Source organism: Trichosurus vulpecula, chromosome 3 (genome assembly GCF_011100635.1).
Source record: "Trichosurus vulpecula isolate mTriVul1 chromosome 3, mTriVul1.pri, whole genome shotgun sequence".
NCBI classification, from domain to species: domain Eukaryota; kingdom Metazoa; phylum Chordata; class Mammalia; order Diprotodontia; family Phalangeridae; genus Trichosurus; species Trichosurus vulpecula.
Genome location: NC_050575.1, coordinates 304,354,776 through 304,374,731, shown reverse-complemented (window position 1 = coordinate 304,374,731; position 19,956 = coordinate 304,354,776). Strand labels below are relative to the sequence as shown.

The 19,956-nt window shown below is 37.4% G+C and overlaps 1 protein-coding gene across 1 annotated transcript in view; it reads left to right on the top strand.

The window, feature by feature from the left end:
• The window catches only part of LOC118842518 (disintegrin and metalloproteinase domain-containing protein 2-like), a 132,713-nt gene that overhangs the window by 112,517 nt on the left and 240 nt on the right, over window positions 1–19,956 (top strand). Inside the window, exons 17-19 of the mRNA XM_036749996.1 lie at window positions 8,548–8,625; window positions 8,826–8,940; window positions 17,387–17,540. Of these exons, the coding sequence (XP_036605891.1) occupies window positions 8,548–8,625; window positions 8,826–8,940; window positions 17,387–17,540 (347 nt within the window). The remainder of the gene's footprint in view (window positions 1–8,547; window positions 8,626–8,825; window positions 8,941–17,386; window positions 17,541–19,956) is intronic.

Below are 19,956 nucleotides of genomic sequence, written 5' to 3'. Positions count from 1 at the left end.
AGAAACAGAAAGGTATTTAGAAAAGTTCAGCTAATCTCTTCATAATTGTCCTTCTCATTGCTTCTATATAACTACCAAGGGCCAATTCATTCATCAAATGCACCACTCACATTCATTATTACGACTTCATTGTGTGTTTCATGAGCACTTAATAAACCACCTACTGACAACATGCCTTTGTCAATAGACAACTAATTCATCAGCATCCTTACCATATTAATGATAATTTCTAACATCAATTTAGTTTTCTAATTTACTCAGCTAAAATAGATATATTCAATCCAATACATGGAATCAGGCTCAAAAGATGATCATAAGCAAATAACCTCTATAGAAAATATGTAGCTATTAACAATTTTCTTTCCTGTAGCAGCATTAGCAAATGTCCTACTAGCTGGCATCAGTAGGTGACTTCTTCAAGAAAGGGAGGGAAAAATCATAAAGCAAAAACAGTAATATCTGACACTATTACAGCGATCAGGGCCAATGACATCAGAAAGCAAGCTACCATCAAGACCATCAACCTTTTATTTTTCTAATCTTTCCTACTCTGGGTATGGCATTTTCCTGGATAAGCAAGACCCCAACTTACTCTGGTCTGGAGACAATTATGTCTACTTAATTTTTATGGTCTTTTTATAAATTTTTATAGTCTTTTTATAGTCTGCTGAGATTTTACTGGCCAAATCTATATTACAAAATGTTAGCAGCCCATTTTAAGAAACATTCCAAATCTGACATTTCTAGTCCTTTCTCTGCACAAACGAATCTTGAAGCAAAGTATAGTTGCTTTGACGCAAAGCCTTCACAGAAATTTGTGAACTTTGGGGTTAAAATTTAATTTTTTATAGTAATGCATAAAGGAATTTCTTTAAAGAGCTTCTCAGAGAAGAGGGGTGAATTTGGGGTCATAACCTAGAAAATCCATTTCTGCTTGGTTTTTAAAGCCCTTATAAGATTCCTTCCTACCTTTCCAGGCTTGTTACACCTTAAAGTTCTCTTACCCACTACTTATCCTGTGATCCAGTGACATTGGGCTCCTAGCTGTGTCTTGCACAAAATACTGCGTCTCCTGACTCTAGGCATTTTCACTTCATTTCAACTTTACCATGCCTAGAACACTCTCCCTCCTTATCTATATCTTCCGACTTCCACCCTTCTTTCTTGTCCCAGCTAAATTCCTACCTTCTACAGGAAGCCTTTCCCAATTCTCTCAATGTGGATGCTTTTTCTCTGTTGATTATCTCCTATTTGTTGTCTCTATAGCTTGTTTGTACATAGTTAGTTGCATATTTATGCTCCAATTAAACTGTGAAGGTCTTGAGAGTAGGGATTTTTTTGCCTTTCTTTGTATCCCTACCACTTAGCACAGTGCCTGGCTCATAGTAAGGGCTTAATAAATGCCTGTTGATTGATTGGAGGAGAAAATAATTAATTCTGCCTTGGACATAAGTGAATATATGAGTTAATGATAAATCCTTTATCAATCCTTTATCAAATCCTTTATCATGCTTATTACATGTAAAGCATTGTGCTTAGGGGTTGACTTTGGGGTTCTTTTCAGACATCCAGTTTGAAATGCCTGACAGCCAGCTGGGAATTTGGGATCGGAACTCAGGAGAAAAAAAGGGCTGAATTTTTAGATCTCAGAATCATCTGCATGGAAAGGATAATTAAATTCATTTGAGCTGAACTGTTCACAAAATGTGGAGAGAGAAGAAGCCCCAGGATAGATTCTTCTGGCACATCTGTAAATAGGTAGGGTGATATGAATGATGGCCCACAAAGGATACTATGGAGTGATCATACAGGTAGTCATAGAACCAGGAAACCTACGACACGAAATTCCAGAAAAAATAGAGTGTCCAGAAGGAGGCGGTAGTCAACAGTGTCAAACGTGGAAGCAAGAAAGATAAAGACTGAGAAAAGACAATTAGATTTAGTAATTAAGAAATTATTGGTACCTTTAAAGAAAACAGTTTTAATTGAGTGATGAGATTGGAAGCCAAATTGCAAAGGGTTGAGAGGCAAGTTAGTGAAGAGGAAGTGGAAACAGCGAGCATGATCACCACTTTGTTTTAGTAGTTTGGTTGAGAAAAAAAAGGTGAGGTCCTATGAAGTTGGTTTTTTTTTTTAAGACAGGAGATACCTGGGTACGTTTGAAGGCAGAATAGAAGGAACCAGCAGATTTTTCCTTTACTGGGATATTCTAGGATATAATCTCCCTTCTTAAGTTATTTCTTTATGCCCTCCATGACCCGTGGTGATGATTTTAGAAAACAAAAACTCTTAACCTAGCTAAACATATGATTTTTGACCTCTACTTCTCCCTTCTCCTTCTCTTTGACATTCTCCATTCCTCAAAATATTAATTTGTGGAAGAGAAGTCATGTAGAAGTGATACAGTTAGGAATCCAGGCTCTGCCTTTCACTCCCTACATCTTCTTGAGGCAACTTAGGTCATCTGAAGGAAGTGTGATAGAGTAAAGAGCACTGGCTTCAAAGTCCGGGGATCTAGGTTCAAATCCTGCTTCTTAGAGTTTACCATACTTATGAACTTGGGTCTCCATCTTAGATAAGGTCCCTGGAAGCTCAAGATCTTTGATTCTGTGATCCTTGAATCTCACTAGACCCCAGTCCTCCACAACCACAAGATCTAGAATCCTCCTCTCCAGGGCTGGAACATGATCAGGTGAAACCCATACCCTCTCTAAGAACAGGTGCTCCTGAAATGCCTCCTTTCTGTGAGAAGCCTTTGGTCCCTCTCCTCTTCCCCATCTCCCACACAGGAGGAGAGAAACCTTTGAAGCTTCCTACCCTACCCAGGCAATGTTTGTTCCAACAAAACACACCAAGAGTGTGAGGTCCAAAAGACAAGAATTTTCTTTATAGCCTTGTCCAGAGCCAACTGGTGTCTCCGGACCCCCTCATTCCCTTCACTTTTCATTTCTTCATTTGAAAGACCATATAGCCCCACCCCCAGACATACTAATTAAGGTTAATACATCTTTACAGTCCCATACTCCCTCTAGAAATATTCATTAATGAATGTGGGAAATCAGTGTGAAGGAAGAAGCACTGGATTTCACAGCACAAGTTTTGACCTGGGCTAAGTCTATGCTCTGCTATTCTCTACCTGCTTAGCTTGCTACTCTTTCACTCTGAACCCTAGACTTCTCATCTTAAAAATGAGATGGTTGTAGCAGGCACTCTCCAATTTTCCTTCCCTCTCCATGTCCATGATCTTGTTAACTAACCCTTCCCCATTCCATTCAACCTCTAGGATAATTTCTGTCCACTTAATGGATTTTTCAGCCTCTCTTTGTTGTTTTTTTTTTAATGAAACCTCAGGAAAGTTGAGACTTCTAAAGAGGAATTGCTTCATCTTTTCAGTATATTCCCCAATATGAATGAATTTATAGATTCCTTCATTTCTCTTTGTATTTTTCTTTGAATGGCCTTCATCTATGACACTACCTTTAAAAAAATTCAGTTCTTCCTTCTTCTTCCTTCATCCTTGGTTCTGAGGCCATTTTCAGCTCTTAGACTCTTTGATTTTGTGATGTCCCCCTAAGTCTTCACTCTTTTAGCTTAAACATCCCCTATTCTTTTACCAACCCTATATGACATCTACTTGAGGCCCTTGATCATTCTGATCATTCTCTCCTGTTTGTTTTTCAGTTTATCAATGACCTTTTCTCAATATGTAGCATACAGATATCATCGAATAAGGGCAGAGTACAGAAAGCCATTTATTCTGGACACTATGCCCAAGATCAAATTAGCTGTCTAGATTGCTTTGGTTTTTGGTATATAACATATTAAATATCTTACCTAGCTTTGTGTTGTCTATACATTTTATAAGCATGATGTGTACATGCTGATTTTTTGTTCTGGTTGCTTCCTTTGTTAGGCGCTCATTAACCATCTCTAGAATTTTGACAGTAAAAGTCAAGATCCATTGCATATAGTCTTCAGATTCTGTCTTATTCCTTTTTGGAAATTGGGACAGCTATCTAAACTTCTTCCATGCTACAGCACTGGTCTCATTCTTCATGATATTTCAAAGATCACTGACAGTAGCTCAGCAATCATATAAGTCAATTCTTCTGGGAATTGGGATGAAGTTCATCTGGGCCTTTGAATTTAATTCATTAAGGTTAGCTAATCATAATTACCATCTCCCTACCTGTCCTAGGTTTTACCTCACTATTAGCCATTTTTGTTATTTCCATTTTAGTTTAAAGATTTTTCCCCCATAGTTAGAAAAATAGAGATAAAATAGATCTGAGTATCACCTCTCCATCATCATTTGTTATTATCTACCAAGCCACAGTCCTGATTCATTAAAAGCACCTTTTGTATGTCTTTACCATTCCTTGCTGGCCTTAGCTTATTCTGAGCTTAAACATTTCTGCTTTTGTTCTTAGGGGACCTTGTTCAATGTAACATTTTAAGAATTGTATTTAACTCTTCTCTTAAATATTTATTAAATTTGAAAAAATATTACTTTCATTTCCAAATATGCCCCTCTACATCCTCTGCCAATTGAGCCATCCCTTGTAACAAAGAATGAAAAACACCCAGTAAAATTAACAAACATATAGACTGAGTCTGACAGTATAAATAGTCTTTCATATCCATAGTCATCCTCTTCTACAAAGAAGGGAAAAAAGATGGATTTTTTTTTCCTTTGGGTGTGAGCATAATTACTAGCCTTCCATAGCATTCAATTTCACTTTTTATGTTTGTTCCATTTGCATTATTGTGGTAATTGGGAATATTACTTTGCAGCAACAGTGCATAGAGCTCTGGACTTTGAGTCAGGAAGACCCGGGTTTAAATCCAACTTCAGACGCTTAGTAACCTTCTCAACCTCAGTTTCCTCATTTGTGCAATGGGAATAATGATAGCATCTACCTCCCAGAGTTGTTACAAGAATAAAATGAGATATTTATAAAGTACATTGCAAACCTTGCAGTGCTATATAAATGCTAGTCATTATCATTATTATTTTGCTAGTTGTGATTATTTCATTTACATCAGCTGATATGTCTTTTTGTGCTTTGTTGAATTCTTGATATTCATTGTTTCTTATAGAGCAGTAATTAATGTTCCCTTACATTTATGTCCCGCAATTTATGCAGCCATTCCCCAATTAATGAGCACTTTGTTTCCAGGTCTTGGCTTCAACAAAAAGCATTTCTCTAAATATTTTTTAGCATGTAAGGGACCATCTCCTCCCTGCCCTTGCCATCTTTGACCTCCTTGGGATATATGCATAGTAGTGGGATCCCTGAATCAAAGGGTATAGATATTTTAGACATTTTCTTAGCATAATTTCAAATTACTTTCTAGAATATTTGAACTGATTTATCTCCACCAGCAGTATATTAGCATGCCACAACCCCTCCAACATTGACTGTTCTTGTTTTAGTCAATTTACTAGGTATGAAGTGAAACCTCAGAGATAGTTTGATTTGCATTTCTTTCGTTATTTGTGATTTTATCTTTTATACGGTTGTTAATAGTTTACAAATCTTATTTTGAGAACTGTTTGTTCATAGCCTTTGACAACATATACAATGGGAAATGGCTCTTGGTCTCATGTATTTGTTTTAGCTCCCTTTATGTCTTAATATCAGACTATTAGAAGACATATTGATATAAAGATACCTCTTTGCCATGATCACATCCCTACTTTTCTTAATTACATTGTTTTTGGTTGTACAAGAGTTTCAATTTCATGTAGTTAAGTTTATCCATTTTATCTTTTGTAATTGTTTCTATTCCTTTGTTGCTGTTATTAAAAACTACTCTTCTAGCAATAACTATGAAAGTTACCTGATCTGGTTCTTTTCAAAGGAAAACAAAAAACAACTTTTAATGGTATGACCTTTCATACTCAGATCACTTATCCATGTTGAGTTTATTGTTGTACATGGTATAGTTTAAAACTGATTTCTACCAAATTGCTTTCCAGTGTTCCCAAAGTTGTCAAATAGGGGATTCTTCCATAAACAATTTGCATTTTCGTGTTCATTGAACACTTGGTTATTGAGAGAAATTATTTCTGATTCTTCCTCATCTGATTTCCTCTATTGATCTGCACATCAATTTTTAAATCACTAACAAATAGTTTTGATGATTATTTCTTTATAATAAATTTTGAGGTCTTAATCTTGAAGAAACAGTGTTAGAAGTGATGGGACAGAGCACTCAAGGTATAGAGGACAGCCACGTTAAAGGTATAGAGACAGGGGATGGAATATCATGTTTGAAGAGCTTCAAGAAGACTGTTGTTGCTGGATGGTAAAATGCATAGAGAGAATTAACATGCAAGAGGACTGGAAAGACAAGAGAGAGGCAAGATTATAAAGAGGTTTAAATAACAGTTTATATTTGATACTGGAAGTAATAGGGAGCCACTGGAGCCTACTGAGCAGGTGGATGATATGATCAAACTTATGCTTCAGAAAAATTTCAGTGGCAGCTGAGTGAAGGACGGATTGGATTTAGGAGAGACAAAGCAGGGAGACGAGTAAAAGGCTATTTCAGTTGTCGAGGTAAGAGGTGATGAGGGGAAGTGGCTGTTTGAATGGAGAGATGTTGTAAAGGTATTAGTGATAAGATTTTGCAACAAATTGGATATGTTGGACTAAAGGAGAGTGAGTAGTTGAAGATAATAAAGAAAAGCTTCATGAAGAAAATGATCCTTGGCCTGCATATTAAAGGAAAAGAAGACTTTTGAGAGGCAGAGGTAATGAGGAAATGCATCCCAAGCATGGGGGGACAGCTAGTTGAAAGGCATAGAGATGAAAGATGGAGTGATGTGTGTGAGGAACAGAGAGAAGGCCAAGTTGGATGGATCACAGAGTGAGGGAGGAGGGTAATGTCCAGGGAGCCTGCAGAGATAGGTTGAGACCAGGTTTTATAGGGCCAAAACAGAAGAGTTTGTATTTTTATTCCAGAGGCAATAGAATGCCACTAGGATTGATTATCAGAGTCACACGACCAGATCTGTTTAAGGAAAATTACTAGCAGCAGTGCAGAAAATAGACTGGAGTTGGGAAAACTTTAGGCAGAGAGGTCAACCAGGAGATTGTTGCAATAACCTGGACAAGATATTAGGAAGGCTTGGACTAAGATGGTAGATATAGATGTACACACACACACACACACACACACACACACACACATGATTGGATGTTGTTGTGATTTATACTCAACTGATTGTATATGTGGAGTGAGGGAATGTGAGGGATCTAAGATAATACCAAGGTTATGAACCTGGAGAGAGGAAGGATAGTGGTACATTCAACAGAAGCAGAGAAGTCTGAGACAGAGGAAGGTTTAAGGGGAAAGATCTTGAGTTCAGTGGAGTTTAAGACATCTTCAGAAAATCCAACCTGAAATGTCTAGTAGGCAGCTGGCAATGTAGGACTGAAGCTCAGAAAAGAGGCTGGAGCTGGATATTTGGATCTGGAAGTCATTTGTAGAGATAACAGTTAAACACCTGGGAGCTTAAATGGTTACCAAGAAACTAAATATAAAGAAAGAAGGGAAGAGGGCCTTGTATGTGGCCTTAAGGAACACTCATAGTAAAGGGTCATCATATGGATGATCAAACCAACAAAGGAGACAGAAAAAACAAATAGAAACATAGGAAGCAACCAAGGAGAGAGTAGTTCATGCAACCCAAAGGAGAGTAGCACAGGAAAGTCAGAGAGGGAGAGAGTATTCAGGAGAAAAGGATTATCTGCAGTGTCTAATGCAGCTGACAGAGAAGGATGAGGTCTGAGAAAAGATCTTCAGATTTGGCATATAAGAGATCATTGTTAACTTTGGAGAAAGCACCGAGTGTAGACAGCTTTTTTAAGGAATTTGTAGGAGAAAGTGAGGTGAGAAATAAGATGATATGATAGCTTAAGGAAGGGTATAGTAGGGGCCAATGAATGTATATGTGCAAATAGACCAGAAGAGAGTTGAAAAAGGCATAATCAAAGCAAAAGAGCAAGGCAGCTGGTAATGCAGTGGAGACAGTGCTGGGCCTGGAGCCAGGAAGATGTGAATTCAAATCTGGCCTCACTAGCTCAAGCTAGCTGTGTGACCCTGGGCAAGTCATTCCACCTTTGCCTGACTCAACTCTGTCACCTATAAAATGAGGATGATAATGATAGCACCTACGTTCCAAGGTCGTTGTGAGGATCAGAATTTTGTAATCAACACTCCTATTTGTAAAGTACTTTGCAAACCTTAAAGTGATATATAAGATAATAGCTATTATAATTATTGTTCATTATCATCTTACTTCTTTTACAGTAATTATCAACCAGGAGCCTCAGCCTCACAAGGGGCTGGCCCCCTATACCATTCATAATAGTACCTTCTCCACTTGCTTATTTTGAAGTTCTTATGCTACTTTCCTATCCTTTCCTGTTTTATTCCAATCACTTAAGCATTTAAATATCCAAACAACCTTTAAATTGTAAAGGCTTCTTTTGCAAAATTACTTTCAATTTACCTCTCACTTCATTTAATTTTTAGGTTTGTTTGAACCGGCATTGTGTGGACCTTAGTGCCCTGGGATTTGACTGTCATATTAGAAAATGCATGGGGCGAGGGGTAAGTGGGAGTAGCTTGGAGGTACTTTTGTAAATTATGCATGCATGAGAATTGGATTTGGCACATCTTGTTATTATAATAGTGTTATTAATGAGGATGTTTCATGTTTCTAAATGTTTCCCTTTAAAAAGGTGGATAATAGATAATATCCTTTTTTCTGAAAATCTCAGCATCGCCATCACATTTCCACTTGGTTTCAGGTTTGCAATAATCTAAAACACTGTCACTGTGAAGATGGGTGGCTCCCTCCAAACTGTACCATTCCAACCTCTGGACTAGGAGGAAGTATCGACAGCGGAATCCATTCGAAATCTGGTGAGTATTAAAAATAGATACTAAAATTCCATTTCCTTGCCACCAAAGGAGAAATTTTTTTTTAATATATATATATATATATATATATATATATATTTTTTTTTTTGCTTTTTGGCAGGGCAATTGGGGTTAAGTGACTTGCCCAAGGTCACACAGCTAGTACTTGTGTCAAGTGTCTGAGGCCGGATTTGAACTCAGGTCCTCCTGACTCCAGGGCCGGTGCTCTACTGACTGCGCCACCTAGCTGCCCCAAAGGAGAAATTTTAAACTACTTATTGACTAGTTAACCCTTAGTATGTAATTCAATATTACCTTCCAGAAAGTTTGGAGCCATTCACAGCTCTATCAAGAGTGTATTTTTTTTAAACCAAAGCCATTCTTGTAATAAATTTTGCTTTCACCAATTTAATGGGCATAAAGTTGAATTTAAGAATTGCTTTAATTTGCATTTTTAAAAATTTATGTGTTTTGAAATATCTTGTGTTCCTTTTCCTGAGGACTGTCTGTTTGTCAGCCATTTTGCTCTGGGCTCTTAAGATATAGAGGCAGAGAAATAATCACACTTGTTTGATCTAAAGGCATTTTTTGATAGTGTTAAAAAAAAGTCTAGTGGACAAAGGACACTGAGAATGCAGGCCCACTTTTTGTTACGTTGTAACCTGGTCTTGTCATTGATTCTGGCTTCAAGATATTTTTTGTGTATTACTATATACTATTTGGTGGTGCTTTTTTCTCTCTCTTATTTTTTCTCAAGTACTGATAAAGATGTTTTAACATTCGTTTTTAAAAAAGATTTTGAATTCTAACTTCTCTCTCTCCTTCCCCCCCTGAGATGGCAAGCAATTTGATGTTGATTATATATGTGTGGTTATGCCAAACATATTTCCATATAAGCTGCATTGCAAAAGAAAATGTAGACCAAAACCAAAAAGTAAAATAAAGAAAGTTTTAAAAAGTGCACTTTGATCTCCATAATTTAGACTCCATTCGTTCTTTCTCTGGAGGTGGATACTATTTTTCCTTACAAGTTCTTCGGAAGTGTCTTGGATCAATGTATTGCTAAGAATAGCTTCTTCGTTCATAGTTGATCATTGTACAATATTGCTGTTACTGCGTACAATGGTCCTTTGCTTCTGCTCACTTCACTTTGTATCTGTTCATATGTCTTCCTGGGTTTTTCTCAAACTTGTCATTTCATATAGCAAAATATTATTCCATCAGAATCATGTACCACAGCTTGTTTGGCCATTCTGCAATTGATGGGCATCCCCTCAATTTCCAATACTTTGCTGCCCCAACAAGAACTTCTATATTTTTGTACATATAGATCCCTTTCCTTTTTCTTTGATCTCTTTGGAATACAGATCTAGTAGTTGTATTGCTGGGTTCAAGTATATGCATATTTTATAGCCCTTCGGGCGTAGTTCCAAAATGCTCTCTAGAATGGTAGGGTCAGCTTACAACTCCACCAAACTGTAGTTATCCCAATTTTCCCAAATCCTCTCCAACATTTGTCATTTACTTTTTCTGTCATATTAGCCAATCTGATAGGTTTGAGGTGGTGCCTTAGAGTTGTTTTAATTTGCATTTATCTAATCAGTAGTGATTTAGAACATTTTTTTATATGACTACAGATGGCTTTGATTTTTAATTCTGAAATCTAGCTGTTCCTTTGACCATTTATCAATTGGGGGAATGACTCATATTCTTTTAAATTTAATTCAATTCTCTATATATTTGAGAAATGAGACCCTTATAAGAGAAACTTGTAAAATTCCTCCCCCCCCATTTCCTGCTTTTTTTTTCTAATCTTGGCAGCATTTGTGTGCAAAACCTTTTTAATTTAATCTAATCGACATTATCCATTTTACATTCTGTAATGCTCTCTATCTCTTCTTTCTCATAAATTTCATTTTGTTTGTCTAAAATTTCATAGATCTGAGAGGTAAAATATTCCATGCTCTTCTAATTTGCTTATGATATCACCCTTTATATCTAAATCAGGGCTGTCCAACCTTAGGTTTTTATTGAAACAATAGACAACATATTTTGATTTGCCTTTTTGATGAGAGCTCTGGTGATAGCTCAGCTTCATTTACTAAAGCATTTATGTAAATTTCTATGCTTGTAGGCAGGCTGCATAAATCGCACTGTGGGCTGCATTTTGGACAGCCCTGGTCTAGGTCATGTACCCATTTTGACCTTATCTTGGTATGTGGGTGTGAGATGTTGGTCTGTACCTAGTTTCTGCCAAACAGCTTTCTAGTGGGGACTTTGGGTTTATCAAACACTAGATTATGATGGTCATTTACTACTGTGTATTGTGTACCTAATCTATTCCACTGATCTACCACTCTATTTCTTAGCTGGTACCAGATTCTTTTGATGATTATCACTTTATAATACAGTTTAGATCTGGCACTGCTAGGCCACTTTTCTTCACATTTTTTTCATCAATTCCTTTGATATTCTTGACCTTGTATTCTTCCAGCTGAATTTTATTATTTTTTTCCAACTCTATAAAATAATTTTTGGTAGTTTGATTTGTATAGCACTAAATAAGTAAATTAATTTAGGTAGAATTGTCATTTTCATTACATTGGCTTAGTCTACCTATGAGCAGAAAATAATTTCTACAGTTATTTAGATATGACTATTTATGTGAAAAGTGCTTTGCAATGGCATTGATACAATTCCTGAGTTTGTTTTGAAGATAGATTTCCAAATATTTTATATTTTCTGAAGTAACTTTAAATGGAATTTCTCTTTCTAACTCTTCCTGCTGTACTTTGTTGGTAATGTGCAAAAATTCTGATGATTTTGTGGATTTATTTTATATCCTGCAACTCTGCTGAAGTGGTTTATTTCTACTAGTTTTTCAGTTGATTCCCTAGGGTTCTCTAAGTATACCATCATATCATTTGCAAAGAGTGATAGTTTTGTTTCCTCATTGCCTATTCTAATTCTTTCAACTTTTTCTTCTCTAATTGTTATGGTTAGTGTTTTAGTAAAATATTGAATAATAGTGCTGATAATGGACATCCTTGCTTCACCCTTGATATCATTGGGAAGACTTCTAGCTTATCCCCATTACAGATAATGCTTGTTGATGGTTTTTACTTCATCTGAAAACTGATCATACCATCATATCTTTTGATCATTTATCAACTGGGGAATGGCTCTTATTTTTATAAATTTGACTCAGTTCTCTATATGTTTGAGAAATGAGGCCTTTATCAGAGAAACTTCAAAATTTTTTACAGTTATTATTGCTAACTATAATTTCCTCCATTTGGTTCCACTCCCCCCCCCCATTTATTCTCTTCTCTCTCTCCTTTCACCTTGTCCCTCCTCAAAAGTGTTTTGCTTCTGACTATCCCTCCCCCAATCTGCCCTCCTTTCTATCACCCCCCTCCACTTCTCTTGTCCTCTTCTCCTCCTACTTTCCTGTAGGGTAAGATAGATTTTTATACCCAACTGAGTGTGTATATTACTCCCTCTTTGAGCCAGTTTTGATAAGAGTGAGGTTCACTTATTGTCCCTCATTTCCTCCCTCTTCCCCTTCACTGTAAAAGACTTTTCTTGCCTCTTTTATGTGAGATAATTTGCCCCATTCTACCTCTCCCTTTCTCTTTCTCCCAGTACATTCCTCTCTTACCCCTTAAGTTTAATTTTTAGATATCATCCCTTCATACTCAGTTGATACCTGTGCCCTCTGTCTATACATACTCCTTCTAATTACCCTAAAAATGAGAAAGGTCTTATGATTTACAAATACAATCGTCCCATATAGGAATGTCAACAGTTTAACTGTATTATGATTTCTCTTTCCTGTTTACCTTTTTATGCTTCTCTTGGATCTTGTATTTGAAAGTCAAATTTTCTATTTGGCTCTGTTCTTTTCATCAAGAATGCTTGAAAGTCCTCTATCTCATTGAATATCCATTTTCCCCCCTGAAGGATTATACTCAGTTTTGCTGGATAGGTGATTCTTGGTTGTAATCCTAGTTCCTTTGCCCTTTGGAATATCATATTCCAAGCTCTGTGATCCTTCAATCTAGAAGTTGCTAAATCTTGTGTTATCCTGATTGTGGCTCCACAGTACTTGAATTGTTTCTTTCTGGCTGCTTGCAATATTTTCTCTTTGACCTGGAAACTCTGGAATCTGGCTATAATATTGCTGGGAGTTTTCATTTTCAGATCTCTTTTAGGAGGTGATTGGTGGATTCTTTCCATTTCTTTTTTACCCTCTGGTTCTAGAATATCAGGGAAGTTTTCCTTGATGATTTCTTGAAAACGATGTCTAGGCTCTTTTTTGATTATGGCTTTCAGAAAGTCCAACAATTTTTAAATTCTCTCTCCTTGATCTATTTTCTAGGTCAGTTATTTTTCCAGTGAGATATTTCACATTATCTTCTATTTTTCACTCTTTTGGTTTTGTTTTATTGTTTCTTTATTTCTTATAAAGTCATTAGCTTCTATTTGCTCCATTCTAATTTTTCAGGAATTATTTTCTTCAGTGAGCTTCTGGATCTCCTTTTCCATTTGGCCAATTCTGCTTTTTAAGGCATTCTTTTCCTCATTGGCTTTTTGGACCTCTTTTATCATTTGGCTTAGTCTGTTTTTTAAGGTTATTATTTTCTTCAGTATTTTTTGTGTCTTCGTTACTAAGCTGTTGACTTTTTTTTTCATGATTTTCTTGCATCCCTCTCATTTCTCTTCACAGTTTTTTCTCTTACTTGATTTTCAAAATCCTTTTTGAGCTCTCCCATGGCCTGAGACCAATTCATATTTTTCTTGAAGGCTTTGAATGTAGGAGCTTTGACTTTGTTGTTTTCTTCTGCATGTGTGTTTTGATCTTCCTTGTCACCATCATAACTTTCTATAGTCAGAGTTTTTTCTGTCATTTGCTCATTTTCTCATTCTATTATTTGACTTTTAACTCTTTGTTAAAGTAGGGCTCTGCTTCCAGGGTGTAGGGTACACTGTCCCAAGCTTCAGGGGGGTTGTGCAGCTCTTTTCAGAGATACTTCTAGGGACCTGTAAATTTTCAGTTCTTCCAGGGTGGCATGATGAGAGGTGTTTACTACTCTCCTGGCCTGTGCTCTGGTCTGTGAGTGACCACAAGCACTCTTTTCTGCCCTGGAACTGTGATGAGGGTTTCCCTTTCACTGTGGCCACAAGCTCTGGTGTGCTAGTACTCCTCTTTACCCTGGGACTGCCACCCAGGACTGCGACCTGTATTCAAGTATGGGCAAAGCTACAGAGTCCTGCCTCAGTGCTACCAAAAAGACCCCTGTAATCTACTTTTGACCAGTTGTTCTACTGTCTGTGGGCTGAAAGCTTTGGAATCAGCTGCTGCTACTGCTGTTCAGTGGCTCCCAAGGCCTGCTCCTGGTTTTCTGTGGCTGTGGCTGTGCTGGTGTGGCCTGGCCTGTGCTGGACTTTGTACCACCCTCGCCCAGGTGTGGCAGACCTTTCCTGCCAAATTTCCAAGTTGTCTTGAGCCAGAAATTTGTTTCACTCCATCTTGCTGCTCTATAATTTGTTTAGCGGCATTTAAAAAAGGTATTTGGAGAGGTTTAGGGGAGAACTCAGGCAAGTCCATGCCTTTACTCTATCATCTTGGCTCTGCCTCCCCACTATGCCTTTCTTAATGTAGCTTGAGTTTATGTTAGCTTTCTTGGATGCCATATCACACTGTTGACTTAAATTGACCTTTAAGTCTACCAAAAACCCACTCCCTTTTGGGTAACTTGCACTCAAATGCACATTGTGAAGTTATAATTTCAAACTCAGTCATGTGTCCCACTAAATTTCTTCATATTATAAATGGTCCATTACCCTAGCCTGTCAGTATCTTTTTGAATGATGATTCCCACTCCCTTGGTATCATCCCATATGTCTTTTTCCTTTCATTGTTAAACTCCTAGAAATAATAGTCTGCATTCACTACCTTTACTTCCTCAACTCTTTATGGTCTGACTCCTACTACTCTATGGAAATTGCTCTTGCAAACGTTACAAGTGACTTCTTAATTCTTAAAATGTTTCTTAGTCCTCGTTCTCCTTGACCTTTCTGGATCTGTCAACATTGCTAAGCATCTCATTGCTCCTGGATACTCTGTATTCCATGACACTGCTGTCACCTCATTTTCCCACCTTCACTGGTTCATTGTCTTCTTTCTACTTCATAAATATCCTAGGCCATATTCCTTTTTCTTTCCACTTTCTTTCTGATCATCTCATATTCTTTAATGGATTCATCATCTCCAAACAGATGACTTCCCAATCCACATTTATAGTCCAGATTTTACCACAGAACTACAATTCTGCATTTTCAACTTCCCTTTGGACATTTTCCCTTGGATATGTAGCCAATACTTCAAATTCTATAGTCCAAAATTAAAATCACCATCTACCACAAAATTTTCCTTTCCTTACAACTTTCCTATTTTTGTTTTGTTATACCACCATAGTCCTAGGAACCCAGATTCCAAAACTTCAAAGTCATCCTTGATTGTTCCCTTTACCTTCCCCACACCATCCATTCTATTGATAAGTGTTACTTATTATCCCACAATATGTCTCAAATCTGTGTTCTCCTGTCTGGTCATATTACTATCATTTTAGTTCAGGCCCTCATCATCTCCCACCTAGGTCTATTGTAATAGTCTTCAAACTTGTCTCCTTGCTTCCTCTCCAGGGTATCTTCCTGCTAATCCTTCACATGGCTACCAAAATTACATTCCTCAGGCATAAGTTGACCAGGTCTTATTCCTCTTTAAAAATAATCAGTAGCTCCTTGTTGCCTATAAGTTAAAATGCAAATTCTTTTTTCTGGCATTTAGGTTTCCCTTCATATATTCTACCTTCCAGTCAAACTGGATAACAACAACAAACAAACGACTAGCATTTATATAACACTGTAAGGTTTGCAAAGCATTTTATAAATCTTATTTCATTTTATCCTCGTTATAACCCTGGGAAGTAGGTGCTATTTTCATCCTCATTTTACAAATGAATAAACTGAGGCTGAAAGAGGTTAAGTGACTTGTCCAGGGCCACACAATTAGTAAGTGACTGGGGTCAGATTTGAACATAGGTCTTCCTGACTCCAGATCCTTCTCTCTATACACTGAGCTACCTATATGCCTGGACTGATAGCTCTTTCCTCAATTTAACATGGCTTGGTGAATCCTTGCATAGGCTATGTCCCATATTTGGTAGACTCTTGACTTTCATCTCTGCCTTTCGAAATCCTTCTCTTCATTCAAAGGTTAACTCAAGGGCCATCTCCTCCTCAAAGCCTTTCATGATCCTTGTAGCCAAAAGTTTTTCCCCCCTTGACTTTTCCTAGAGAACTTTCTCTGAATCTCCCCTTTGCTCCACCCATGCTTATATTGTACTTATCTTTGTCTAATTACGTATTTTCTGTTTGAATGTAAATTCCTTGAGAGAAGGAATCATGTCACTTTTTATCTTTACCCATGCAGAGAGCCTTGAAATTAAATGCCACAGATTGAGTCTGCCTTGATAAAACAGTGAACAGTCTCTCATGATACTATTTTGGACAAGAGGGCTCAGAGATGTGGCATGAATGATAATATAGTTATGTGAATTCAGAATTGGTTTAATTGCCAGGCCCAGATCACTGATACATAGAGCCATGTCAACTTAGGACCTCTAGTGAAGTATCCTAGGAATCTGTCATTGTCCCTTTTTTCTTCAATAATTTTATCAGTGACGTAGATGAAGGCACAGATGACAAACTTACCAAATAACAGATGACACGAAGCATGGACAGATAATTAACATGCTGTACAAGAAGAATTATGATCCAAAAATATTTTGGCAAATTAAATGAATCTAACAAGAAAAAAATTTTATAGGGATAAATGTAGTACACTTAGGTTTAAAGAGTCCGTTCCACAAATGCAGGATGGAGGAGCCATGAAATTGGTGACTGATATCTGGGAGACTTTGTGGAATACAAACTCAGTGTGAATCAATAGTGTAACATGGCAGCCTAAAAAAGGTAACCTGATCTTCAGTGTCATTTTACAGAATGGACAATCCTGCTATTCTCTACCCTGAGCAGAAAACACCTCTGGTCATGTATCTGACATCCTTTTCCTTGTCTATACCGGCAGCTTTTCCAGCTTGCTAATGCTGCCCACCATAACCTTCAAGAATTCGAGTATTCTGAGTCACTTTCACTCTACAATGATGTATCGGAGTAAAACTTTAGGAGAGATTAATAGATATTGTACTTGTATATATGTGTGCATTATATGTAAAATATCTAACAGGGTTTACATTGAATTTATCTGCATAAATAAATTAGTGATGCATCATCACAGTATAATTTAAAACTTTCCAGTTTCATAGGCAAATGCTTTTCATTATGGTTGATGTCTGCTTTTATTTTTTAATTTTTTCCCTAGATTTATTTGCAATGTCTTCAGGTTACAGATCTAAAAACTGGGGCATCATAATTGGCTTACCTGCGGCAGTTATTTTTACAACAGCAGTCATTTTAGCAATTATATTTTTTCGCCAAGGAAAAAAATGTATACCTCAGGATGCATCAAGTGATGAGTAACTTTACTTTTTCATTGAAAATTTATGAAATATTACTAACACATTTAATATACAAATTCCTTGTACTAGTCACTATTACTAATAGTGAACTAAACTTTGCTTTTGTTTAGACAGCTTATAGCAACATCTCAGCTGAGACTGGTTTCTTTCATTTTGAGTGGAGAAGAGGTTAGCAAGTGATTATGAAACATTTCTGTATTTTTATCCTGATTCCCTTCTCACTTTTATCTCTAGGTAAAATTGTGTGACACAAAGTTCTTTCCCATTCAGAACTGATGTGGTTTCCTGGGTTCTCAAAAGCAGTGCCATGAGATACAAGCTCTGGCACGTTCTCCCATGCTAGGAAGGCTTTGAGTATAACCTTGATAGATTATGTTTCCTTTCAGATCATAAGCTTAGCTAGCTACAGAAGGGTTCATCCCTAGTAAGTTGGCCAATATGAAGATCAGTGAGAGTGGGTATGAGAGAGGGGCAATTTATTGGAGAAGAGAGGATGGGATAAGACCAAGGATGTGTGTAGAATGGTTTGTTTGGGAAATAAGAAGAGCTACCTCCTAATGAAGTACAGGTATGGAAGAAATAGTGGGGGACTACCTCTGAGTGACCTGAGATAAGGAGTGGAGATGGGGGAGCTCTTGGCAAAAGGCCTCAACTTTGTGATCAAATATAAGGCAAATCCTCAGTTGAGAGGGTGAGAGAGTGAATGCTATGTGAAGCCTGAGGAGGAATAAAAAAAGTTTAGCTGTTATTTTGAGTGGAATAGTGAATTAATTAAGGAGGCATAAAAAGATTACCTTTCTGCAATGAGGGCCTAGTTGAGATCATGTAACATAAATCTGTAGTGGACCTAGTTAGCAATTTTCATAATTTTTTCTCTAACTCCATTCAGTAAAATATGAAAAGGAACAAAGTCAGTGGATGGTGGGAGCAATCCAAGTTTGGGCTTAGCAAGGCATGAGTGATAGGAAAAGAGAGAATGTAGGTCATACTATCACCAGGGGGATGATATAGGGAAGGCAGTTATAGTCAATGCAGGGTTAATGACTTGGAAAAGAACTGAGGAATGTAGGGATTGGAGGTCACCGTGAAGAGGAAAAACAGGGTCAGTGGTCATAAGGCAGAGGGAAAGATGGAATGATAGAAGATTATGATCATACAAAGGAACTTCAGAGTACATGAACATGGAAGGGTTTTATTATTTCTGTGTGCAACTGAAGAGTGGAAGAATAAGTCATGGGAAATGAGTAGATTGAGGAACAGGAAAACTGATGTGTTTAAGAGAGAATCAATGTGTATGTTGAAGTTCTTTAGTATATGAACAAGAGTTAGTGTAGAGAGAAAGACTGTGATCCAGATACTAAATTCACTGAGGAAAGGAGAGTGTCCTCAGGGCTAGTGGTGGGAGAAATCAATAGATAACAGCCATCAGAATTTTGATGGAGTGATAAATTTGTATTGAATGAACCTCAGAGAAAGAGGAATTACTGAGTGATGGTGATAAAGGGAGAATTTGGAGACCAAGGAGTATTATGGCTCTCCTACCATGACCAGAAAGTCAAAGGGCGTGTATGAGTGAAAGTACAACCAGTGTTGGACACGATAGCCAGGGATTCTATGTCATTAGGAGGGAGCCAGGTCCTAGTGAGAACCAAAAGATGAACTAGAGTTGAACTTGGTTAGATCTGTGCTTAAGAAAAATCGCTTTGGTAGTGATGTGGAGAATGGACTAAAGTAGGAATTGACTTGAGTCAAGGGGACCAATTACTAGGCCATGCAAAAAAAAAAAAAAAAACTAGGTGAGAGATGTTAAGAGGCTGAACTTAGATGGTAGCTGGAGAAGGGGTCTGATTTCCAGAGGTATGGAGGTAAAAATAGTAAGACCTTGGAACTGATTGGACATGTGGCATGCAGGAGAGTCAGAAATTGAGACTGTTTAACACTGAGATTGCTGATTTGGGAGCCTAGAAGAATTTTGGTGCCTTTGACAAAATAGGGAAGATTGGAAAAGAGGTAGGAATAGCCCTTACCTCCCAGGGTTGTTGTAAGGATCAAGTGAGATAATAATTATAAAGCCTTTGCCACAGTGCCTGGCACATAGTAGACAATAAATGCTTATTCCTCTTCTTCCCTTCCTTTTGTATAAGATTTATATTGCCAAGTATAATATACATATCAGTGCCTAGGAATAAGGAGGCCTGTCTGTGTAAGTTAGCAGACTGTGATAGAAGTTTTCACTTCAGGAAGGAGGAACATATGTAAAACCCTTTGCTAGGAAAAACAGTTCTTATAGTGAGGGTACAAATGTCGCAAAGGAAAAAAGTCAGTTGGCATGGGGCCAGGTCAAGCATCGTTACTCCTAATATCACTGAGAGGTATGACAGACCCATATACCACACAACATGTCATTCAGATT